The sequence below is a fragment of the Lampris incognitus genome, chromosome 4, assembly GCF_029633865.1.
Source record: "Lampris incognitus isolate fLamInc1 chromosome 4, fLamInc1.hap2, whole genome shotgun sequence".
NCBI lineage: Eukaryota > Metazoa > Chordata > Actinopteri > Lampriformes > Lampridae > Lampris > Lampris incognitus.
The window spans coordinates 31,814,697-31,834,890 of record NC_079214.1 but is presented as its reverse complement, the minus strand read 5'-3'; the positions used below and the strand labels follow the sequence as shown (position 1 = coordinate 31,834,890).

Below are 20,194 nucleotides of genomic sequence, written 5' to 3'. Positions count from 1 at the left end.
GGATTAGGAACGAGTATATTAGAGGGACAGCTCAGGGTGGATGGATTGGAGACAATGCAAGACAGGCAAGATTGAGATAGTTTGGACATGTGTGGAGGAGAGATGGTGGATATATTGGGAGAAGGATGCTGAATATGGAGATGCAAGGCAAGAGGAAAAGAGGCCAAAGAGGTGTGACAGAGGAAGATGCAGAGGACAGGAAGAGATGGAAACGGATTATCCTCTGTGGCGACCCCTAACGGAAGCAGCCAAAAGAAGATAAGCCTCTGTGTTAAACTAAATAATGTGAAAAGATGACGAGATTGAAAGCAAAGCAAACTTAAGTGCATTGCATCATTATGACGGTTATGATTATTATTCTGTACTAATGTAACTGATACAGCAACAACAGTACTACTACTGGGCAAAAAATCATGCTACTACTGCTACCACTACTACTAGGTACTGACACAACTACTAACACTGCAATGATGACATTTGCTTTACAAAAAATGATAATATTAATAGCTAAAATATTATTTCTCAGGGCATCCGGGTAGCATGGCAGTCTATTCCATTGCCTATCAACACGAAGATTGCTGGTATGAATCCCCGTGTTATCTCTGGCTTTGTTGGGCATCCCTACAGACACAATTGGCCCTATCTGCGGGTGGGAAGTTGGATGTGGGTATGTGTCCTGGTCGCTGCACTAGTACCTCCTCTGGTCGGTCGGGGCACCTGTTCAGGGGGGAGGGGGAACTGGGGGGAATAGCATGATCCTTCCATGTGCTACGTCCCCCTGGTGAAACTTCTCACAGTTAGGTAAAAAGAAGCGACTGGCAACTGACTCCACATGTATCGGAGGAGGCATGTGGTAGTCTGCAGCCCTCCCCAGATCAGCAGATGGGGTGGTGCTGGTGCAGCAACCGGGATGGCTCGGAAGAGTGGGGTAGTTGGCCAACTACAATTGGAGAGAAGAGGGAAAAAATCCCCCCCCCCCCAAAAAAAAATATAGTATATAATTTCTCTTGAGAATCATTGCATACCTTTCCTCTTGGATGGTGAGTCAGTTCTTCGGGTAGGACTTCCTCTGTTCCCACCCTCCTCCAGATGGTCAGGGAGAATTCGAGGAGAGGACGGGGAGGTTGTCAACCCCTCCACCTCTCCATGTGTCGCCTCCACACTCTCCACCCCTCTCCCTTGAAGCGGAAAACAACAGCTGGTTATGCAATGTGACAGCACTGCCTTCCTTCAACTGTAGTAAATACATAGAGGGAACCAGCAAGAACATCTGATGTGGAACGTTAACATCGAGAATATAGTATGCCTGCAGTTGAGAAATCCACTGTTCAAGCGGAAGTTTGAGAATAACGAATTATTTGGCAGGAAGGATTTGCATTTCTTGCAGGTTTGTTGGCTAGATGATATTCATTTTGTTTACATTTTAGTCAGATTTTCTATGTCAGGCTCAGGGACCCACAATTCATACATGTTTCATGTAAAGAGACAACATACACAGTAAAAACAAAAACTCATGGGGTGTACAGCCATCAATTACAATACCATCCTCAATTTAATTACCTTGTTCTGCTCCTGTCTCCAATCCAGCCTTATTCTGCAATCCAACTCTGCTTTCATCTTGGATTTTTTCAGCCCCAACCTGAGTTTCCCCAGCCCCAGGAGACTGTCCCTCGGGCCGGGGGACATAGAGACTGAGAGATGGGGGTCCAGCGTCTGAGATGGTTCTGAAGTGAGTGCTGTCAGATACGGGGATGGAGACTGGGCATGCCGCTGCTGCAGAGTCAGAGTGTGAGGACAGGAAGGGAGGCTACAACAGAGAAAGAAGGAGGGGGAGATGGGGGGGGGGGCAACAAACATTTTAACTCTTCAGTCCTAGTGTACCTCTCCCTGTCTTTTTTTCCATTTCTCCCCTTCCATTAATCTCCATTCATCTTTACTTATATCCGTGACCCTTTCATTTTGTTAAATAACTTTCACTTTTTTCTTTTCCTCCCTTTTGCCTTCTTCGCTACTCCCTGGCAAAAACTGCTCTCAGGATATGTTCTTGTGTTTTATTCATTTAAAAACATTTCTCATATTTTCAACAGTGACATTTCACTGATTTAATCATTTTGCCTGAAAAGGCATGGCTCAGGAGGTAGAGCGGGTCGTCTAGCAATCGGAAGGTTGCTGGTTTGATCCCCGGCTCCTCCAGAGTGTGTGTTGAAGTGTCCTTGAGCAACACACTGAACCCCTAATTGCTCCTGATGAGCAGATTAGTGTCTTGCATGGAAGCCTCCACCTACAGTGTATGAATGTGTGTGTGAATGGGTGAATGTGAGGCAAACATTGTAAAGCACTTCCAGCGGGCAGTAGACCAGAAAAGTGCTATATAATTACAGTCCCTTTACCATTTACAAGCAAACTGTTCTTGAAAGTATCTTGAAACAGTAGGGTTACAGAAACAATAGAAATAAAAATAGAAAAACAACAACAATGTAAATGTGAATATGAAGTGCTTTGGGTGTCTAGAAAAGCCCTATATACATATAATGATTATTATTATTATTTCTTTCATGTTTCCTGCATTACGTCCTGTACAGCCAGGTCCAAACTATGGACCTGAGGCCCCATAGGGCAGATGTCACTTGATTGACAGTACTCATCGTAATATGCGGGCTGTTCCTAGTAGGGCAATCTTCTGGATTGCACTGATGTTGATGTTTCCTGGGATACGGTTGGTGAACTTTTCCATTCCCTTCTTCATGAGTCCTAGAGCTCCGATGACCACTGGTGTTGTTTCGGTCTTCACTCCCCACATCCTGTTGATTTCAATCTCCAGGTCTTTGTACTTGGTCAGCTTCTCTGTGACTTTCACTGAGGTGTTTTTTCGGATGGTATTGCCATGTTGATGAGCATGCACCTCTTTTGCTTCCTGTCCTTGATAACGATGTCGGCCTTGTTGGCTTTTATCTCTCTGTCAGTGTGGATGGGCATGTCCCAGAGGATGGTGACATCATTGTTCTCAGTGACCGTTTGGCTGATGTTCATACCACTTCTCAGTCGTCTTGATCTTGTAACTCCTGCAGATCTTCCAGTGCAGGTATGCTACTGCCTTGTTGTGCCTATACATGTACCCGGGCTTTGCCAGTTCCGGGCAGCCTGAGACAATGTGGTCGATGGTTTCTTCGTACATTCCACAGATTCTGCATTTTGGGTCTGTTCCATCTTTGATGATGTGATGGTGATACGATCTGGTTGTCAGGCTCTGGTCTTGTGCAGCGATTATTAGGCCCTCCGTCTCTGCTTTCAGTCCAGTGCTCCTCAGCCACTGGTGTGTCTTTTGTTGGTCCACATCTGCATCTTTCATTCTTTTTGGGTATTTCCCGTGCATTGCTTTGTCCTCCCTGGTTTTTTGCAGTTGCCGCTGGCCATGGTGTTTTGCCTTCTGCTTCACTCGTTTGGCATAGATGGTAGTTGCCTCATTTTCTGTTGGTGGGGTTTCTGGGACATCAAGCTCTTTCTTGAATTGTGCAGCTTCTTTAATGATGGAGTAGATCTGATGTTTTACTATTCGGAGGAGTGGGTCATCTGTTTTTGTCAGGTATGCATCCAGCCCGATAGTGGTAGTCTTGAAGATCAGTTCGAGTTGGACTAGGCCTCATCCTCCTGAAGCTCTTGGTAGGTACAGCCTGTCGACATCTGCTTTCAGGTGGTGTATCTTCTCCATGGTCAACATCTTTCTTGTCTTGGTGTCTAGTCTCTTGATGTCATTCAGTTTCCAATTGATGATGCTGAAGCTGTACATCACTACAGATATCACTAGGGTGTTGATAGCTTCAGTTCTGTTAGCCGCATTGAGTTCGCTCTTTAGTACCATACGCACTCTCCTGTGGTACTCTTTCCGGATCTTCTCCTTCATGGTTGAGTGTTGTATGCCATCTCCTTCGTTCACTCCTAGGTATTTGTATGTGCTATCTTGGTCTAGCTCTTTGATTACGGTGTCAGTGTCAAGGTCTAAGTCTGCAGTCTTGGTAAGTCTTCCTTTCTTGAAAGTGGCTTTGGCCCACTTGTCGATTCCGAATTCCATCTTGATGTCGTCACTGAAGGTCTTGACGATGGTGAGTACACCCTTTTGCTGATTGTTGTCCTTGCTAAACGTCTTGAGGTCGTCAATGTAGAACAGGTGGGTCAGTTTGCCATTCACAGAATGGCAGTTTGCCATTGGCAGTTTGCCATTCACAATAATAATAATAATAATAATAATAATAATAATAATCATTATTATTATTATTATTATAAACAATACCGAAAGTGAAATCCAATATTGAAGTGACTAGAGTAATCAAATTAACAACACAGTTTCTGAAGTCTGAATGAAAGATAATATTGTATTTGTGTGTGTGTGTGTGTGTGTGTGTGTGTGTGTGTGTGTGTGTGTGTGTGTGTGTGTGTGTGTGTGTGTGTGTGTGTGTGTGTGTGTGTGTGTGTGCGCACTTAGAGATACCTGAGCAGCATGTGGCAGTTCCCCCCAGGTCCATAGCATCTCGGGGTTGTCTTTGCCCTGACTGGACAGCTCTGAGTCACTCTTTGGTGTTGATGACCGTGAGTCGGTAGGGCTGCGTTGAGAAATTTCACCATCGATTTCAGAACACTTGGTTTGTTCAGAAGAGCAAGCCACACTTGAAGAATTTTGTGAGTATTTCAAACCACTATCTGCAATAGTAGTATTTGTACAAAATACTACAGAAAATACTGCTATTAACAATTGTTGGCTATTTTCCCTTTACGGGTTTCAATTATATATTTCCCATGGTGTATTTTTTTTTTAATGATCTCACTGTTCTTTACTTAAGTGAAGTTAAAAAAGGTACCTGACAGAGGAAGAGAGGAGAGAGGTCTGCTGAGGGCATGAGATTGATAAGCCACTGGATGGCGGTATGGAGACAATCTTCTTAATCACAGAACTAGTGAAAGAGATGAAGACAGACAAGAAAAAAGGAAAAGGGAGTTAAGAAAAATAGAAGAGAGTGAAGGGGAGAGAGAGACAGAGAGATCTGGTTGTTATTATTCATTCATTAGAACAGAAAACTAAAGATACTAACGGGCACTGAAGAACAATTGATTAAAAGGAATTCATTCAAAGAGGAGAAAGTACAATATATGAGACTACGATAAGATTTGTAGTGAGACCAGGGTTATTTAGAAGATACCATTGACTGATCCTAACCCCCCCCCTTAGATTCAACTGATGTCTCTGGTCATTTTATTATCCTCCCATACAGTGATGCCATTATTAAGTCAGCTACCGCAATATATAATCAATACTTTCTGGAGGTCAGGTAAACATTAATCAGAAAGCTAGCAGTAAAGGGTTTAGTATGCTGCTGAAGGATGCTGCAAAACATATAAGTAAGAATATATTTCTCAGGAAAGTTGACTGGATTTATGGTGACTAGCAGCGGTGAGGCCGAAGCTTAGGATCAGCCAGTCTTAAGTTGTGTTTTCAACATAACAGATACACATAGACAATAGCTGCTTAAATATATACAGTGACACATATGCTTTTCTTGGATCTGTGTGTGTGTGTGTCCAAGCAGTACCTCTCTGAGCGAGTCCAATCAGTGCTGGGGTGTGTGTAGGTACTGCTTAATAATGTCTTGGCTTTAGCCCCTGGACCGCCATATGATCTGTAACACACACACACCACCCATAGAGAGAGCCACCACTTTTATATATGCACACACACACATAGACAGACAGACAGACAGACAGATAGATAGATAGATAGATAGATAGATAGATAGATAGATAGATAGATAGATAGATAGATAGATAGATAGATAGATAGATAGATAGATAGATAGATAGATAGATAGATAGATAGATAGATAGATAGATAGATAGATAGATAGATAGATAGATAGATAGATAGATAGATAGATAGATAGATAGATAGATAGATAGATAGATAGATAGATAGATAGATAGATAGATAGATAGATAGATAGATAGATTCATTTTAGTCTGTTGCATCTTGGGGTTGGCACCCCGATATATAAATTAGGTTTCTGTGAAACTGCGGTATCAAACTGAAATAACTGTATCAGTTTCTCATATGACTTCAAATTAAAAAGTAAAACTGCTTACTGACCTGAACAAGCCTACTGTTACTAACCAATGTTACTAACCAGATTTAGAGATTTTGGTTTGCTGTCATGAAATAAACAGTAGAAAACGAAAATCACACAACTTTTTCATGTTTATTGGAGTGACAGGACTATTTTAACCTCAACTTTGGTTCACCTGGCCAGCAGACCAAGAAAAAGGGGTCATTATTCAATAGAAACATAGAGCACTGTGGGGAAAGAACAAGCCACTGGAGTGATTCCAAAACACAAAGAGCACACACACACACACACACACACACACACACACACACACACACACACACACACACACACACACACTGAAGTTGTTGGCTTGCTGAATTTTTTTCAAGTCTTCCATAGCACGTAAGAATGGCTCGGTAAGGTGAGCGGGACAAGGACACATTGTTTGGGATGGCTAGCTGAAGTGGAATGCAGCCCCTGAGAGGGCTCTTGTCTGAAGCGATCTGACTCTACTCTGTCTGGCGTCCCCTGAGCTCTAAAACGACTCATAAGACATAACAAAAAATCATAACATATTAGCAGGCATATCGGTCTCTAGATATAAATGTATGCATGATCATATAACCCCCCCACCCACAACACACACCCACACACACACACACAAATGCATTATTCTTTATTCTTTGTTCGGCTGATGGATGGATGCATTATTCTTTTTTCCTGACTAGAGAACAATAATCACATTGTGGAAGCAGTGTTTTTCATTGGTTTTCATTGATTTCATAGACTTTTGCATCCGCATGACGTAAAACAAATGTTACATATCAAGGGCAAATTAATTATTTTGTCATAGTTATCAATCGCTGATAAAATCTGCACATCCTGCCTGTAAACATATGTATTTCTTGTTCAGTTTATTGAGCCTGGGTTCATATCTAAACCTTAATGCTTATCCAAATTATAATTATAACTCATCCTAAACTGGGTCCTTTCTATGGTAAAGATCACCAACATGCCTTCACTTTAGATGGCTTTCCTTATCTCCTTGTCCATGTGATAAATTTAGTACACATGTGCCAAGTTCTTTTTTTAAAGCTGGAACAAGTCATCACACACACTCGGGCCTGAACTCAAAAAATAAATAGACTCAAACACACACACACACACACACACACACACACACACACACACACACACACACACTCACACTCACACTGAATCCCTCCTCTCAGAGTCAGTGAGAGGAGTAATTGGCAGCGGTTCATTTGTTTCACAGAAAACATTGTGACTGCTGATGGAGCTTGTTTACCATGATGGTTGCGCAGGCAGACTCTGACATTTAGTAACCCCCCCCCCCCCCAGAGACAATGTGAATCTTGTGTTGAGATCTATGCCGATCACAGACCATCATCTGACTGATAACGGCATATGTGCAGAACCTGACCATGGACCAAATGCACAAGTAAGCAAATACAGGCAGTGCAAGCTAGAGAGCAAGAGAGAAGAGAGAGCATGAAAGAGAAAGAGTGTAAGAGGAAAATCCCATAAGCTGTTCTTTTCCTATTGGCTTAGAAAAACTGGCAGTCATGACTAAAAGGATTTTTGGCAGTTATCTTTTTTGGGGGGATGTTTCTGGAGGCTAAACGATTAAAATTGCAGCTTACACACAGTATCCCTTACAGGAAAAACTCAAAAAGGCACCCTCAAACTCGCACCTGTTACCATCAGCCTCCCTCTCCTCATCTGAGCTCATGTCAATGGTAAACATGTCCTCATCCTCGGAGAATTCTTCCCCGCTCTCCTCTCTCCTGTCTCCTCCTCCCTCTGGCCTAGCCTTCCTCCTCCTCTTCCTCCGCTTCTTTGTCATCCCTGCATCACTCTGCTGGGGTCCCAGGGTGTGTACAGGAAGGGACGTGCTAGGGCCTGGGTCTGTGGGGCCAGAGTATAGTATGAACATTCCAACATCTTCAAATATTACAAAACATTATTTTAGAAGGAACCACATCCAAGGATGCAGGGTAGCACTCACCAATTTCAAAAAGGACAGGCCTTCATCGGAGCTCTGATAAAGGCCTGTAGCAGTAGGCCGAAAAGTTAGCATGTTTTGCTGGCCAAAATAAATTGGTGGGAATGAGGCACTGTCCCTGTCCTTTTTGAAATTGGTGAGTGCTACCCTACATGCTTGGATGTGGTTCTTTGAAGTATATGTTTTTTTGGGTTTAGCACCCCAGTAACAGTTTCTATTTAGGAAGGGGCATCCAACTCCTCCATTCCAACATTATTTTAGAAGGTTTTTCAATCTTACCTTGAAGCCGAGACACACCCCTGCTCAGCTGGGATTCCATTAATGCTGCCCCTGTTGACAAAATGGGCGATGTTGCCAGGTGGGATGGCACTATTTCCTGTCAACAGAGGAAGTGACACAATAAGATCAGATTGTAGGGTTATTGTGTTACAAAAGCCCAATAAATCTACGTGTGATATTCTCATAAATCTTTGTAATCACAAACTTGTTTTCAGTGGTTAGCCATTCTTGGAAAACAAACACCTTTCCTCAGTGTTTCAGAACACCATTCTTCAGGACTTCAATGTATGCGCTTTGCTACTACATGCTAAAGGAAGTATAAGTTCTCTCCATTTTTATTATAAGTAACCTGGTCACTTCGCAATCTGGTGCTCCTGAGACCTCTGCAACTTATATTTTGAAATATATTTTTAAACTCTTAAGAATATTTCCTAGGGGCATCTGGGTAGAGTATCAGTCTATTCTGTTGCCTACCAACACGGGGATCAGCGGTTTGAATCCCTGTATTACCTCAAGCTTGGTCGGGTGTCCCTACAGACACAATTGGTCGTGTCTGCGGGTGGGAAGCTGGATGTGGGTATGTGTCCTGGTCGCTGCAATAGCGCCTCCTCTGGTCGGTCGGGGCGCCTGTTCAGGGGGGAGGGGGAACTGGGGGGAATAGCGTGACCCTCCCACGTGCTACGTCCCCCTGGTGAAACTTCTCACTGTCAGGTGAAAAGAAGCGGCTGGCAACTCCACATGTATCGGAGGAGGCTACTGGTAGTCTGCAGCCCTTCCCGGAACAGTAGAGGGGGTGGAGCAGCAGCCGGCATGGCTCGGAGGAGTGGGGTAATTGGCCAAATATAATTGGGGGGAATCCAAAAAAAGAATATTTCCTTTATGAGCCATATTTTTGGATTTCACATTCAAAGCGATAAAGAAATATCATGGACAAGCAATTGATCCATTCCATCCTTGTCATGTACTGTTGTTTACTGTATCTACCTGTTTCTCACTGGCAATTTAAGCCCTCTGAGTCTGTAACTGTGAATGAGGACTTTATTAATAAATTTGAGCCAGCACCTTTTAAATAGATGAGAAACACAAGCAATCACTGGACAAGTTGAGGGAGGATGAAATGAGCAGGTACCCCCACTCCCCATTTTCAGCTCAAATGATGACATGCATCCTTTGAGGGAAAACAACATTTTACCTCCAAATCATCCTTTAGTTTAATTTGAGTAAATGTAACTCTGCTCACAACCAGGGTTAGTGCTGGTAAGTGATGAGGCAGACGGGGTTTGTTTGTTTCATTAGGGAGTATATCTCATCAGGTAGGGATTTGAGTTTGGCTTCAGATTACCACACACACAGACACACACACACACATTATGCAGAATAAACTGACTCGTGCTTTCCAGTGCACAGGGCACAACATAGTCCAACATAGTCCAGTTCATTTGGTTAAAGAGCAAGAGAGAGATAGAAAGATGATAGAGCCAATCTAAAGGCTTAGGCCCTGTAAACAACTAATTTCACTCCTCATCAAGTCAGTGCTTAGGCTCTGATATGAATGTCAACCTCAAAGCCGATTTAGTGTAGGTCCCCATGATGTTGAATGAGTCGGTCTCAGTTCGTGATCATGTCACGGTCTCTTGCAAAGCTACAAACACTTCTTATAATCTTCAGTGACTGAATCACTACCAATTTACATTTCATAGACAAGCCTTTTAAGGAAAAAAAAAGGTCCTGGACACAGATAAATTCAGCATGCAGAACTTGTTCTCAGGGTTGCTGTTATGGTCAATACATTTTTTTGAAAACAAAATTCTCTGCCCGTCATAAAAAAAGGCAAATGGAGACATTTAATTAGGTTGATTTCAAAACACTTTTTGCCTTTGCATTTCCAGCTGGAATATTTAATCTTCCAAGCAGTTGACTGATAAAGTGTGTGTTTGTGTGTGTCAATGTGTGCCAGTACATTCTTTGAAACCTTTATAGTTGATCTTGTCACATTCAGCTCATAAACAGAGACCCCGCAGTAAAGTGAAATGAAAGACTGGAAAAGGAAGTAGAGAGAAAAAAGTATGCAAGTAAACAGTTTGAAACTAAGTCACTGAAAATATATGGTGATGGTAATGAACAGATCTCACTCCATCGAGGAAAAGATTCAAAAATACGAAGAGAACACAACAAGGATGTTCTGTCCTTCGCCTGTGAATGTCATCCATCCAACTTTTATTCAGTACCCCTGCCTAATCATATGGCCACTACTAGTCTCCATAGTGTTGCATGTCTTTCTGCCTTCCAGCATGTCTGCATACCGCTCTGCCTGCATGTTGGTGCATGGGACCTCTCACTCCTTTAGCTAGTCTCTCTTACTGTTTTGTCTATATCCTATCACATATGTCTACACCTGCTGTACACCTTTCTGTCTGTCATGCTTTTATTGTTTGTATTTGCGTTTTTGTCTATTTGTTTCTGTCACTTATTTGCTTGCAGTCTTTCTGAGTTCATCTGACCTACACTACCGTTCAAAAGTTTGGGATCACCCAAACAATTTTGTGTTTTCCATGAAAAGTCACACTTATTCACCACCATATGTTGTGAAATGAATAGAAAATAGAGTCAAGACATTGACAAGGTTAGAAATAATGATTTGTATTTGAAATAAGATTTTTTTTACATCAAACTTTGCTTTCGTCAAAGAATCCTCCATTTGCAGCAATTACAGCATTGCAGACCTTTGGCATTCTAGCTGTTAATTTGTTGAGGTAATCTGGAGAAATTGCACCCCACGCTTCCAGAAGCAGCTCCCACAAGTTGGATTGGTTGGATGGGCACTTCTTTGAGCAGATTGAGTTTCTGGAGCATCACATTTGTGGGGTCAATTAAATGCTCAAAATGGCCAGAAAAAGAGAACTTTCATCTGAAACTCGACAGTCTATTCTTGTTCTTAGAAATGAAGGCTATTCCATGCGAGAAATTGCTAAGAAATTGAAGATTTCCTACACCGGTGTGTACTACTCCCTTCAGAGGACAGCAAAAACAGGCTCTAACCAGAGTAGAAAAAGAAGTGGGAGGCCGCGTTGCACAACTGAGCAAGAAGATAAGTACATTAGAGTCTCTAGTTTGAGAAACAGACGCCTCACAGGTCCCCAACTGGCATCTTCATTAAATAGTACCTGTTAGAGCCTGTTTGTGCTGTCCTCTGAAGGGAGTAGTACACACCGGTGTAGGAAATCTTCAATTTCTTAGCAATTTCTCGCATGGAATAGCCTTCATTTCTAAGAACAAGAATAGACTGTCGAGTTTCAGATGAAAGTTCTCTTTTTCTGGCCATTTTGAGCGTTTAATTGACCCCACAAATGTGATGCTCCAGAAACTCAATCTGCTCAAAGAAGTGCCCATCCAACCAATCCAACTTGTGGGAGCTGCTTCTGGAAGCGTGGGGTGCAATTTCTCCAGATTACCTCAACAAATTAACAGCTAGAATGCCAAAGGTCTGCAATGCTGTAATTGCTGCAAATGGAGGATTCTTTGACGAAAGCAAAGTTTGATGTAAAAAAAATCTTATTTCAAATACAAATCATTATTTCTAACCTTGTCAATGTCTTGACTCTATTTTCTATTCATTTCACAACATATGGTGGTGAATAAGTGTGACTTTTCATGGAAAACACGAAATTGTTTGGGTGATCCCAAACTTTTGAACGGTAGTGTATCTTTCCCTCTGTTTGTCTGTCTGTCTGCCCCATCTGTCAGACTACCTGCCACCTTCCAAAGTCCTTTTGCCTATATGGATTGTGCCAGCTGAATGCACTCGACTGAATTCTCTGGTTATATAAATAGCCCTCTGGTGGTTTTCCACTCAGCAGAGAACAACTAGGATTAGAAATAAGGACCTGGGGGGCAGCCCGGTGGCTCACCTGGTAGAGCATGTATCATATAAAACTGAGTCCTTACCGTAGCGGCCTGGGTTCGAATACGGCTTGGGCCCTTTGCTGCATGTCATCCCCTCTCTCTCAACTATCACTATCCAATGAAGGTGGAAAATGCCAAAATAAAAAAAATCTTAAAAAAAAAAGAAAGAAATAAAGCCCTGGGATAGGTAATGCAAAGTCTACCAGACAGTTCGTTAGTGTTTATTTCAAGATCAGTGAACCCGATATTTCCAAGTTGCAAATTTCTAAAAAGATAAGAGACTATTCAATAGACCTCTAAAGTGTTGTTGTAATTTCGGGGCTATCAGATCACATCCGGATTCATTTATTTTTCACCTATGGCAAAAATGAACAGGCTTTTTGGATCCTGTGTGCAAATCTCTCTTCTTTCAAGATATATTGAGCAATCAATGTAAGTAGATTAGATATGACAATGTTATCAGACATTTCAACATGTTATTTTTATTTTGAAAATTATTCTGCAAACAACCATGGTGCAGGTGTTGCATCACCAGGCAATGAGAGCACTAATACAGGATAAAAAACATCTTATGCTAAGCTAAGAACTGTTATCAATTTCTTAATGCATCTTCAAAACCCTGTGATGGCCTGGTGGCCTGTCCAGGGTGTCTCCCCGCCTGCCACCCAATGACTGTATGGATAAGCTCCAGCATCCCCGTGACCCTGAGAGCAGGACAAGCAGTTTGGATAATGGATGGATGGATCTTCAAAACCAATCAAAATCCACCTCAAGCAATCTTGAAATGCGTAAGAGAACAATCCTCAAAAACAAAAATAGTCAGTATTAACTAGGGCTGCAACTAATGGTTATTTTTATAACCAATTAATCTATAGATCTTCTTTTTTCAGCTTTTCCCCTGTTTTTCAGGGGTCAATCAATCTATCAACCAATTAATTTATGGATATTATTTGTTATTTTGTGGATAATTATTTATTTAGCCTGTTAAAAGTAAAAAAAATACTGATGAATGCCCAGTTCAGGTCCAAAACGATGTTTTAAGACTGCTTACTCAGTCTGAACAACAGCCAAAAAAAAACCCAAACCACTCAAGTATTCATTTCATAATAATATAAATCAGAGGAAGGCAAGCAAATCTTAGCTTATGAAACTGCAACCAGCAAATGAAAAACAGAAAATGAATCGACGACCAAAATTGTAATCGATCAGTTTTGTGTAGATCGACTAATAGTTTCAGCACTAATATCAACGTAATATTAACGTTGGACTTAATTCACGGCAGTTATTTTCCACCCCTATGCATTTTTGTATTGGACTGAATCAGGGCTGAATCTGGAATCCTGAATTTGGGTATGAAATTTGTATCAGTCTTTGGAGGCCTGTTGACTTTAAAATACTTCTCTGTGTGATCCACAATGGGTTTAAAGGAGGATCGAGGAGGAGAGGGCAAAAGAGGACAGAAAAACAGAAAGGAGTACAGATGGGGGCCCTAAAGGCCTTGTACCATACAGGAGGCAGAGCGGCTGTAAAGGGAAAGGCCAGAATTCAAAGGTAAATGAGGGGACAGACTGGGACTGGATGACAAGGTGCAGCAGAGATGAGAAACAGCTGATGATGAAAACAGAATTAGATCAATTTAACCCAATGGATTATGAATTAAATCTTTCAGACTATGACAGCTCTGTGCTTAATTCCCAGATAGGAAACACAGCCAAGACTCATCCTGCCCATCCTTTCATCCTTGCTTCTTTCAGACTGCATCACTCTTTTCCCTCATCTCATATATCCTCTCTCCTCTTCCACTTTTCTTCTCTCAATACGATTCTTTGCAGACATTAGAATAAAAACTCACAATAATAATCACAATCATAATCATAATAATTGTGGCGGACACTAGGGGCTATGCCTCTCACCCAGCAGGACTGTGAGCTGGGGGCGTGGTTTACGTTCCCAGACTCGCCGGTGCAGGGTTGTTCCTGCTGCAGTTGGTTTTTGGAGTTGAGGAATAAACATCAAACTCGCCTTGGTCTCCTGTGTTTTTCCTCATTCCTGCCACATTGGTGACCCCGAATTGAACATATTTGGAGCAGAAGAGGAGTGTGAATCTGTAATGATCTGTGCCCTCTGGCTATGTTAACTTATAACATTAATAAAGCAAGGACGACTTCTCTCGTGCTGGGTGTTTATTCACCGACCGGATTCCGACTGACGTTGTTACCTACATCACGTGACTTTGTTGTGGCGCTACGGAAAGCCGTAAGGGACATTAGCAAATCAAATGTTACTAGCAAATATTACATCTCCCTTTTTCTGAAAAGTGCTGCTTTCTCTGCAGAGATACAGACCACGTTGAGCACATTTATAAGCGAATGCAATCTTAATAAGAAAGAATATGAAAATGGAACTCTTATATAACTGGACTGCAACAAAGTAGTGTAAAACATTTCCTTCACTGTCTAAATGTGACACCGTAATAACATTTCATCTTTTTTTTCATTTCATTACTGGTAACTGCAAACAGCAGGTAGGTACACAAGGTAAGTGAACGCTGTAAATATTTCTTTTCAAAACATAGCAGGTATAGTACAGGTTGGTGTAAAATTCTCTCTTTTTAACATTCATAAGTCAAGGCTTTGTCTTGGTTTGATCATGCGACCTGACCTCGTGGTGTAACCAGGCTGTGTGTCTGGTTGTCGCTGATTGTTCGTGTCTGGAGGTTCAGCATGCTCTTGCTGATGGGCTTGTGTGTTGTTGTTAGCGCTGGTAACAGTCTGCTGTGAAGTGTGTGTGTGTGTAGTGTGAGTGTTCACTCTGCTTTGTCGCAGGTGTTGACGGTTGCGTTGGTAGATCTGACCTTCTTTGGTTTGGATGTGGTAGCTCCTGTCTGTGTTCGCTGGTCTTTCCACAGTTGCAGGTCTCCAGGATCCATCCTCCTGCCGGAAGCGGATTGGTGTGCCTGCGGGCAGGTGGGGCAGAGGTTTGGCTGTTCGGTTGTAGTATGCCTGCTGGCGCTGTTGACATACCTCTCTCCTTTTGTGAACATCCTCCTGACTGGCGATCTGTGGCTGCAGGTGTTTTGCTGTTGATGGGAGAATGGACCGCAGCCTCCGACTCATCAGTAGCTGTGCCGGTGATTTCAGGTTGTCCACCGGTGTGTTGCGATACTCCAGTAAGCTCATGTAGGGGTCTTTGTTCTCAGCTTTGGCTTTGTCCAGGATGCGTTTGGCCGTCTGGACAGTCTTCTCGGAGAGGCCGTTGCTCTGTGGGTAGTGGGGGCTTGTGGTGGTGTGTGAGAAACCCCATGTCTGTGAGAAGTTGCGGAACTCACCAGAGCTGTAGCATGGACCGTTGTCGCTTATGATAGTCTCGGGGATTCCGTGTCGAGCCATTGCTGCTTTCAGCTTCATGATGACGGCAGATGAGGTGCAGCTGTAAAGTCTCTCTAGCTCGAAGAATCTGGAGTAGTAGTCCACAGTGACTATGAAGTCCTGCGAGTTCCATGTGAATAGGTCTGTGCCTATCACTTGCCACGGCCGCTCGGGTATGGCGTGTGACCTCATTGGTTCCTTTGCATTTGCGCTGCGCCGTTCTTGGCATATGCTGCAGTCTGCTACCGCATCCTCGATCTGTTTCCCCATGCCAGGCCAGAACAGTAAGTCTCTTGCTCGGCATTTGCTTTTTTCCACGCCAAGGTGGCTGGCATGGATGCGCTGTATCATGTCCTCGCGAAGCTTTTGGGGGACAATGATTCTCTCACCTTTGAACAGGATACCGTCCATTTCTGAGATTTCTGCTCTGTGGTTCCAGTATTCCTGGATGCTGGGCGGGCACTTTTTCTTTGTGTCTGGCCAGCCAGTGAGTGTGGCTCGTCTGAGTGCGGTGAGCTGTGGATCTTGCGCTGTTTCCTGCTTGATTTCTGTGAGTCTTGTGTCGCTCACAGGGATGTTGCTGAGGACTGTGTGCACTTGGGCCTCCATCCCTTCCTGTAGGTCACTGTCGTGGTGTTCTATTGACTTGCGTGACAGTGTGTCGGCCACCGGTATGTCCTTACCGGGGCAGTGGATGATTTGGATGTCGTATTTTTGGAGCGCCAGGATCATCCGTTGCAGCCGGGGTGGTGCTGCTGCCAGTGGCTTTTTTAGTATTGCCTCCAGAGGCTTGTGGTCTGACTCCACAATCACTTTTCGTCCGTACATGTACTCGTGGAACCTCTTACAGCCGAAGACCACAGCGTAGAGCTCCTTCTCTATCTGTGCGTAGTTTTCTTCAGTGCTGTTGAGTGACTTGGACGCATAGGCAATTGGTTTGCCATCTTGGAGCATGACAGCCCCAAGGCCACTTTTGGATGCATCCACTTGGAGTTGCAGCTCTTTCTGCGGGTCGAAATATGAGAGTACTGGACCTGGGTGCTGTGTAATGAGATTCTTCATCTCCTGGAACGCCTTGTCATGGACTGCATCCCACACAAACTCACTGTCCTGTTTCAGAAGCTGTCTGAGGGGTGAGTTTATCTGTGAGAGGTGTGGAGCGAATCTGGCGAGGTAGTTGATCATGCCGAGGACTGTCTCCAGCTCTGCTTTGTTCTGTGGGGGTTGCATGTCCTTGACCGCCTTCACCTTGTGTGGGTCTGGTTTGATGCCTTCGTGTGAGAGCGTGTGGCCGAAGTAGCTTACCTCGGACATGCATATGTGACACTTGTCGGGGTTGAGCCTCACCCCTCGCTCCCTTGTGCGCTTCAGCATCGCTCTGAGACGCTGGTCATGTTCCTCTTTAGTCTTGCCGAACACTAGTATGTCATCCACTATGGCCGTCACACCGTCCAATCCTTCATATGTTTCATCCACGCGTCTCTGGAACTCGTCTTGAGCGGACACGATTCCGAATGGCAGTCTGAGGAAACGATACCTGCCAAACACTGTGTTAAATGTCGTCAACATTGAGGATTCAGTGCTCAGTTTGATGGCCCAATAGACTGACCACGCGTCTAACACGCTAAAGTACTCAGCTCCAGCGAGCTTTGTGGTGGCGTCCTCCAGCGTGGGGAGGGGGTAGTGAGGTCGTTGTATCACTTTGTTAAGAGCTCTGGGGTCTAAACACACTCTAAGTTTGCCTGTCTTTGGCTTCTCAACAATGACGAGTGCGTTCACCCATTCTGTGGGTTCTGTTACCTTACAGATTATGCCGCCTTTCTCCATGCTGTCAAGCTCGTCCCTCAGTTTGCTGCGTAGGGCGATGGGGATTCTGCGTGGCGGGCAGACGACCGGCGTTGCATCTGGTGTGACGCGGAAGGTGCACTCGCCTGGGAACTCTCCTATTCCCTGGAAAACATCTGCATACTCATCCATTATGCTCTGTGATGTGACATTGTTTTCCTCGCTCACAGCCATCACTATTTTTACCAAGTTTAGGTCATGGCATGTTTTCATTGCCATGACTGGTGGGGCGTTTGTGTCAATGACGTAAAAGTCCAGCATCATTGCATTGTCTCTGTACTTACATTTGAGTTTGCATGTGCCTTTCACGCTCAGCGCGCCTCCTCCATATTCAGTGAGTCTGTGTATTGCTGGTTTCAGTGTCACATTTTTGAACAGCGCCTGGAACAGGTTGGTGGGAATAGTATTGGCCTGTGCCCCAGTGTCTAGTTTAAACTTTAGCTTCTGTGGAGGTGTGCCAATTCCAACCTCTACGTAAGCCTGCTCGTTGCTTTTTCCGTTGTTCTCTATTGAGATGCAGTCTATGTACAGCTCTGTCTGTTCTCCCACAGCGGTGCTCTCCACTGTAATGTTGTCGAAGTACAGTTCTTCCTGCTCTCTGTCAGTGGTGTACTCTTCTGGGTTCTCTCCGACGGCGTGTACTGTGCCGCGGTAGTACTTTGTCTGTCCCTGGGAGCTAGACTTGCATACTTTAGCAAAATGATTGAGCTTCTTGCATTTAATGCATTGTTTACCCTTAGCTGGGCAAGTGGCTTTAGCGCCGTGTAGCCCTCCACAATAGCTACACGCCCTGACGGCGGTGCTAACGTTACCCTCCCTTTGTCTGAAGTTAGCGTTAGCTGCTTTGGGTGTGTTCGGTTTGTAAGTCTTTCTGCCTATTGCGTGCACCGTTTCATGTGTGCTGCCCTGGCCCATAAACTTTAGCTGTTGCTTTGCTAGCTCGTGTGAGCGGGCTACATCTATGGTTTTTTCTAGCGTTAGCTCAGCTCCCTGGCTAAGTAGCTTTTCTCTCACTCTGGGTGAGTTGGTGGCAAACACGATGCGGTCCCTGACCATCTCGTCGGCATTTGGGTAGCCACAGTCTTTGACTAGGAGCTTTAGCTCAGTTACAAATCGTTCTAAGGATTCACTCTCTCCCTGCATCTTTTCATGAAATTTATATCTGGCATAAATCGGGTTTGCTTTGGGGGTGATGTACTCAGTGTACTTATCGTAGTACGTTTCTAGCTTCTTGGCTTGTTCTCCGCTGAGTGTCCAAGTGTTGTGCACATCGCGCCCTTTTTCCCCTATCCAGAGCAGGAGGTAGCTGCATTTCTCCTCTTCGTTCTTCCCGCGCAGGGGGCCCTTGAACATTAGCTCCGTTGTTTGTCGAAATCGTCTCCATGCTTCAGGTAAGTTCGCCGATTCCCAGTCCATCCGTGGAGCTGGAACGCCGTACGAATCCATATTAGGTATTTAAACTCCGCTACTCTGACACCATGTAATGATCTGTGCCCTCTGGCTATGTTAACTTATAACATTAATAAAGCAAGGACGACTTCTCTCGTGCTGGGTGTTTATTCACCGACCGGATTCCGACTGACGTTGTTACGTACATCACGTGACTTTGTTGTGGCGCTACGGAAAGCCGTAAGGGACATTAGCAAATCAAATGTTACTAGCAAATATTACAGAATCCACTTCGGCCACGCCGCCCCAACTCTCACAGCCGGCCGTTCTCGCCGCGGCTGTGAAACTCCCAGAGTTCTGACAGAGCCACCCGGCCTCGTGGTTCTAGCATGTCGAGGCGCTGTTCCACCTGCGTGGAATCTCCGCGGACGACTCCAGATACTATCTGGTCGTCGCTGCGCTGGACCAGCAGTCCACACGCCGGGCCATGCAGCTGTTGCGCGCCCCTCCGCAACACGATAAATACGTCGCCCTCAAACATCTTCTGCTCCGGAGGTACAGTCTATCTGCCGCAGAGAGGGCAGATAGAATCCTTTCCCTATCCGGTTTGGGCGTCGGGACGGCTGTGGATCTCATGGACAATATGCTGTCGCTGCTAGGCTCAGACGAAGGTGGGTTCCTTTTCCCGCACGTTTTCCTGCGCCAGCTCCCGTCTCCTGTGCGCGAGGCTTTGGCTAACTCCCCGTGTCTGGCCGCTGGGGACTGCCGAGGTTTGGCTGAGGAGGCCGATCGGGTCCTGCTGGCTACCAGACGGTTCTCTGTGCAGAGTGTGGCATCTGAGCCTCTGCAGCCGACGTCGGAGGACGCGGACCCGGCAGTGGTGGCTGAAGTGACTGCCCGGAGACGGCGCGGGAGAGGCCTCTGTTTCTTCCACCAGCGGTTCGGCGGCAAGGCGAGGCGCTCGTCCCTCCGTGCACGTTTGAGGCGGCGGGAAACTCCAGGGCCAGCGCTCAGTAGCAGCTGTGGGCGCTGGCGGACGTAGTGAGCTGCTCTTCATTAAGGACACGATGTCAGGAAGACGGTTTCTGGTGGACTCAGGCTCGCAAAAGAGCCTACTCCCTCCTGCTAAGACAGACAGGTCGACCGAAGGCGGCGGCCCACAGTTAAGTGCAGCTAACGGTTCGTCCATTGCGACGTTTGGCACAAGGTTGGTGACTGTTTGCTTCCACGGTCGCCATTTTGAGTGGGACTTTGTAGTCGCCGCCATTACTGTTCCTATTATCGGCGCGGAT

The 20,194-nt window shown here is 44.8% G+C and overlaps 1 protein-coding gene across 1 annotated transcript in view; it reads right to left on the bottom strand.

Annotated features, from left to right (window-relative positions):
- The window catches only part of lpin1a (lipin 1a), a 45,233-nt gene that overhangs the window by 17,381 nt on the left and 7,658 nt on the right, over positions 1-20,194 (bottom strand). The window contains exons 4-10 of the mRNA XM_056279333.1: positions 8,398-8,494; positions 7,808-8,021; positions 5,583-5,669; positions 4,854-4,946; positions 4,487-4,598; positions 1,561-1,807; positions 1,026-1,178 (exon numbers count right to left, since the gene is read on the bottom strand). Of these exons, the coding sequence (XP_056135308.1) occupies positions 1,026-1,178; positions 1,561-1,807; positions 4,487-4,598; positions 4,854-4,946; positions 5,583-5,669; positions 7,808-8,021; positions 8,398-8,494 (1,003 nt within the window). The remainder of the gene's footprint in view (positions 1-1,025; positions 1,179-1,560; positions 1,808-4,486; positions 4,599-4,853; positions 4,947-5,582; positions 5,670-7,807; positions 8,022-8,397; positions 8,495-20,194) is intronic.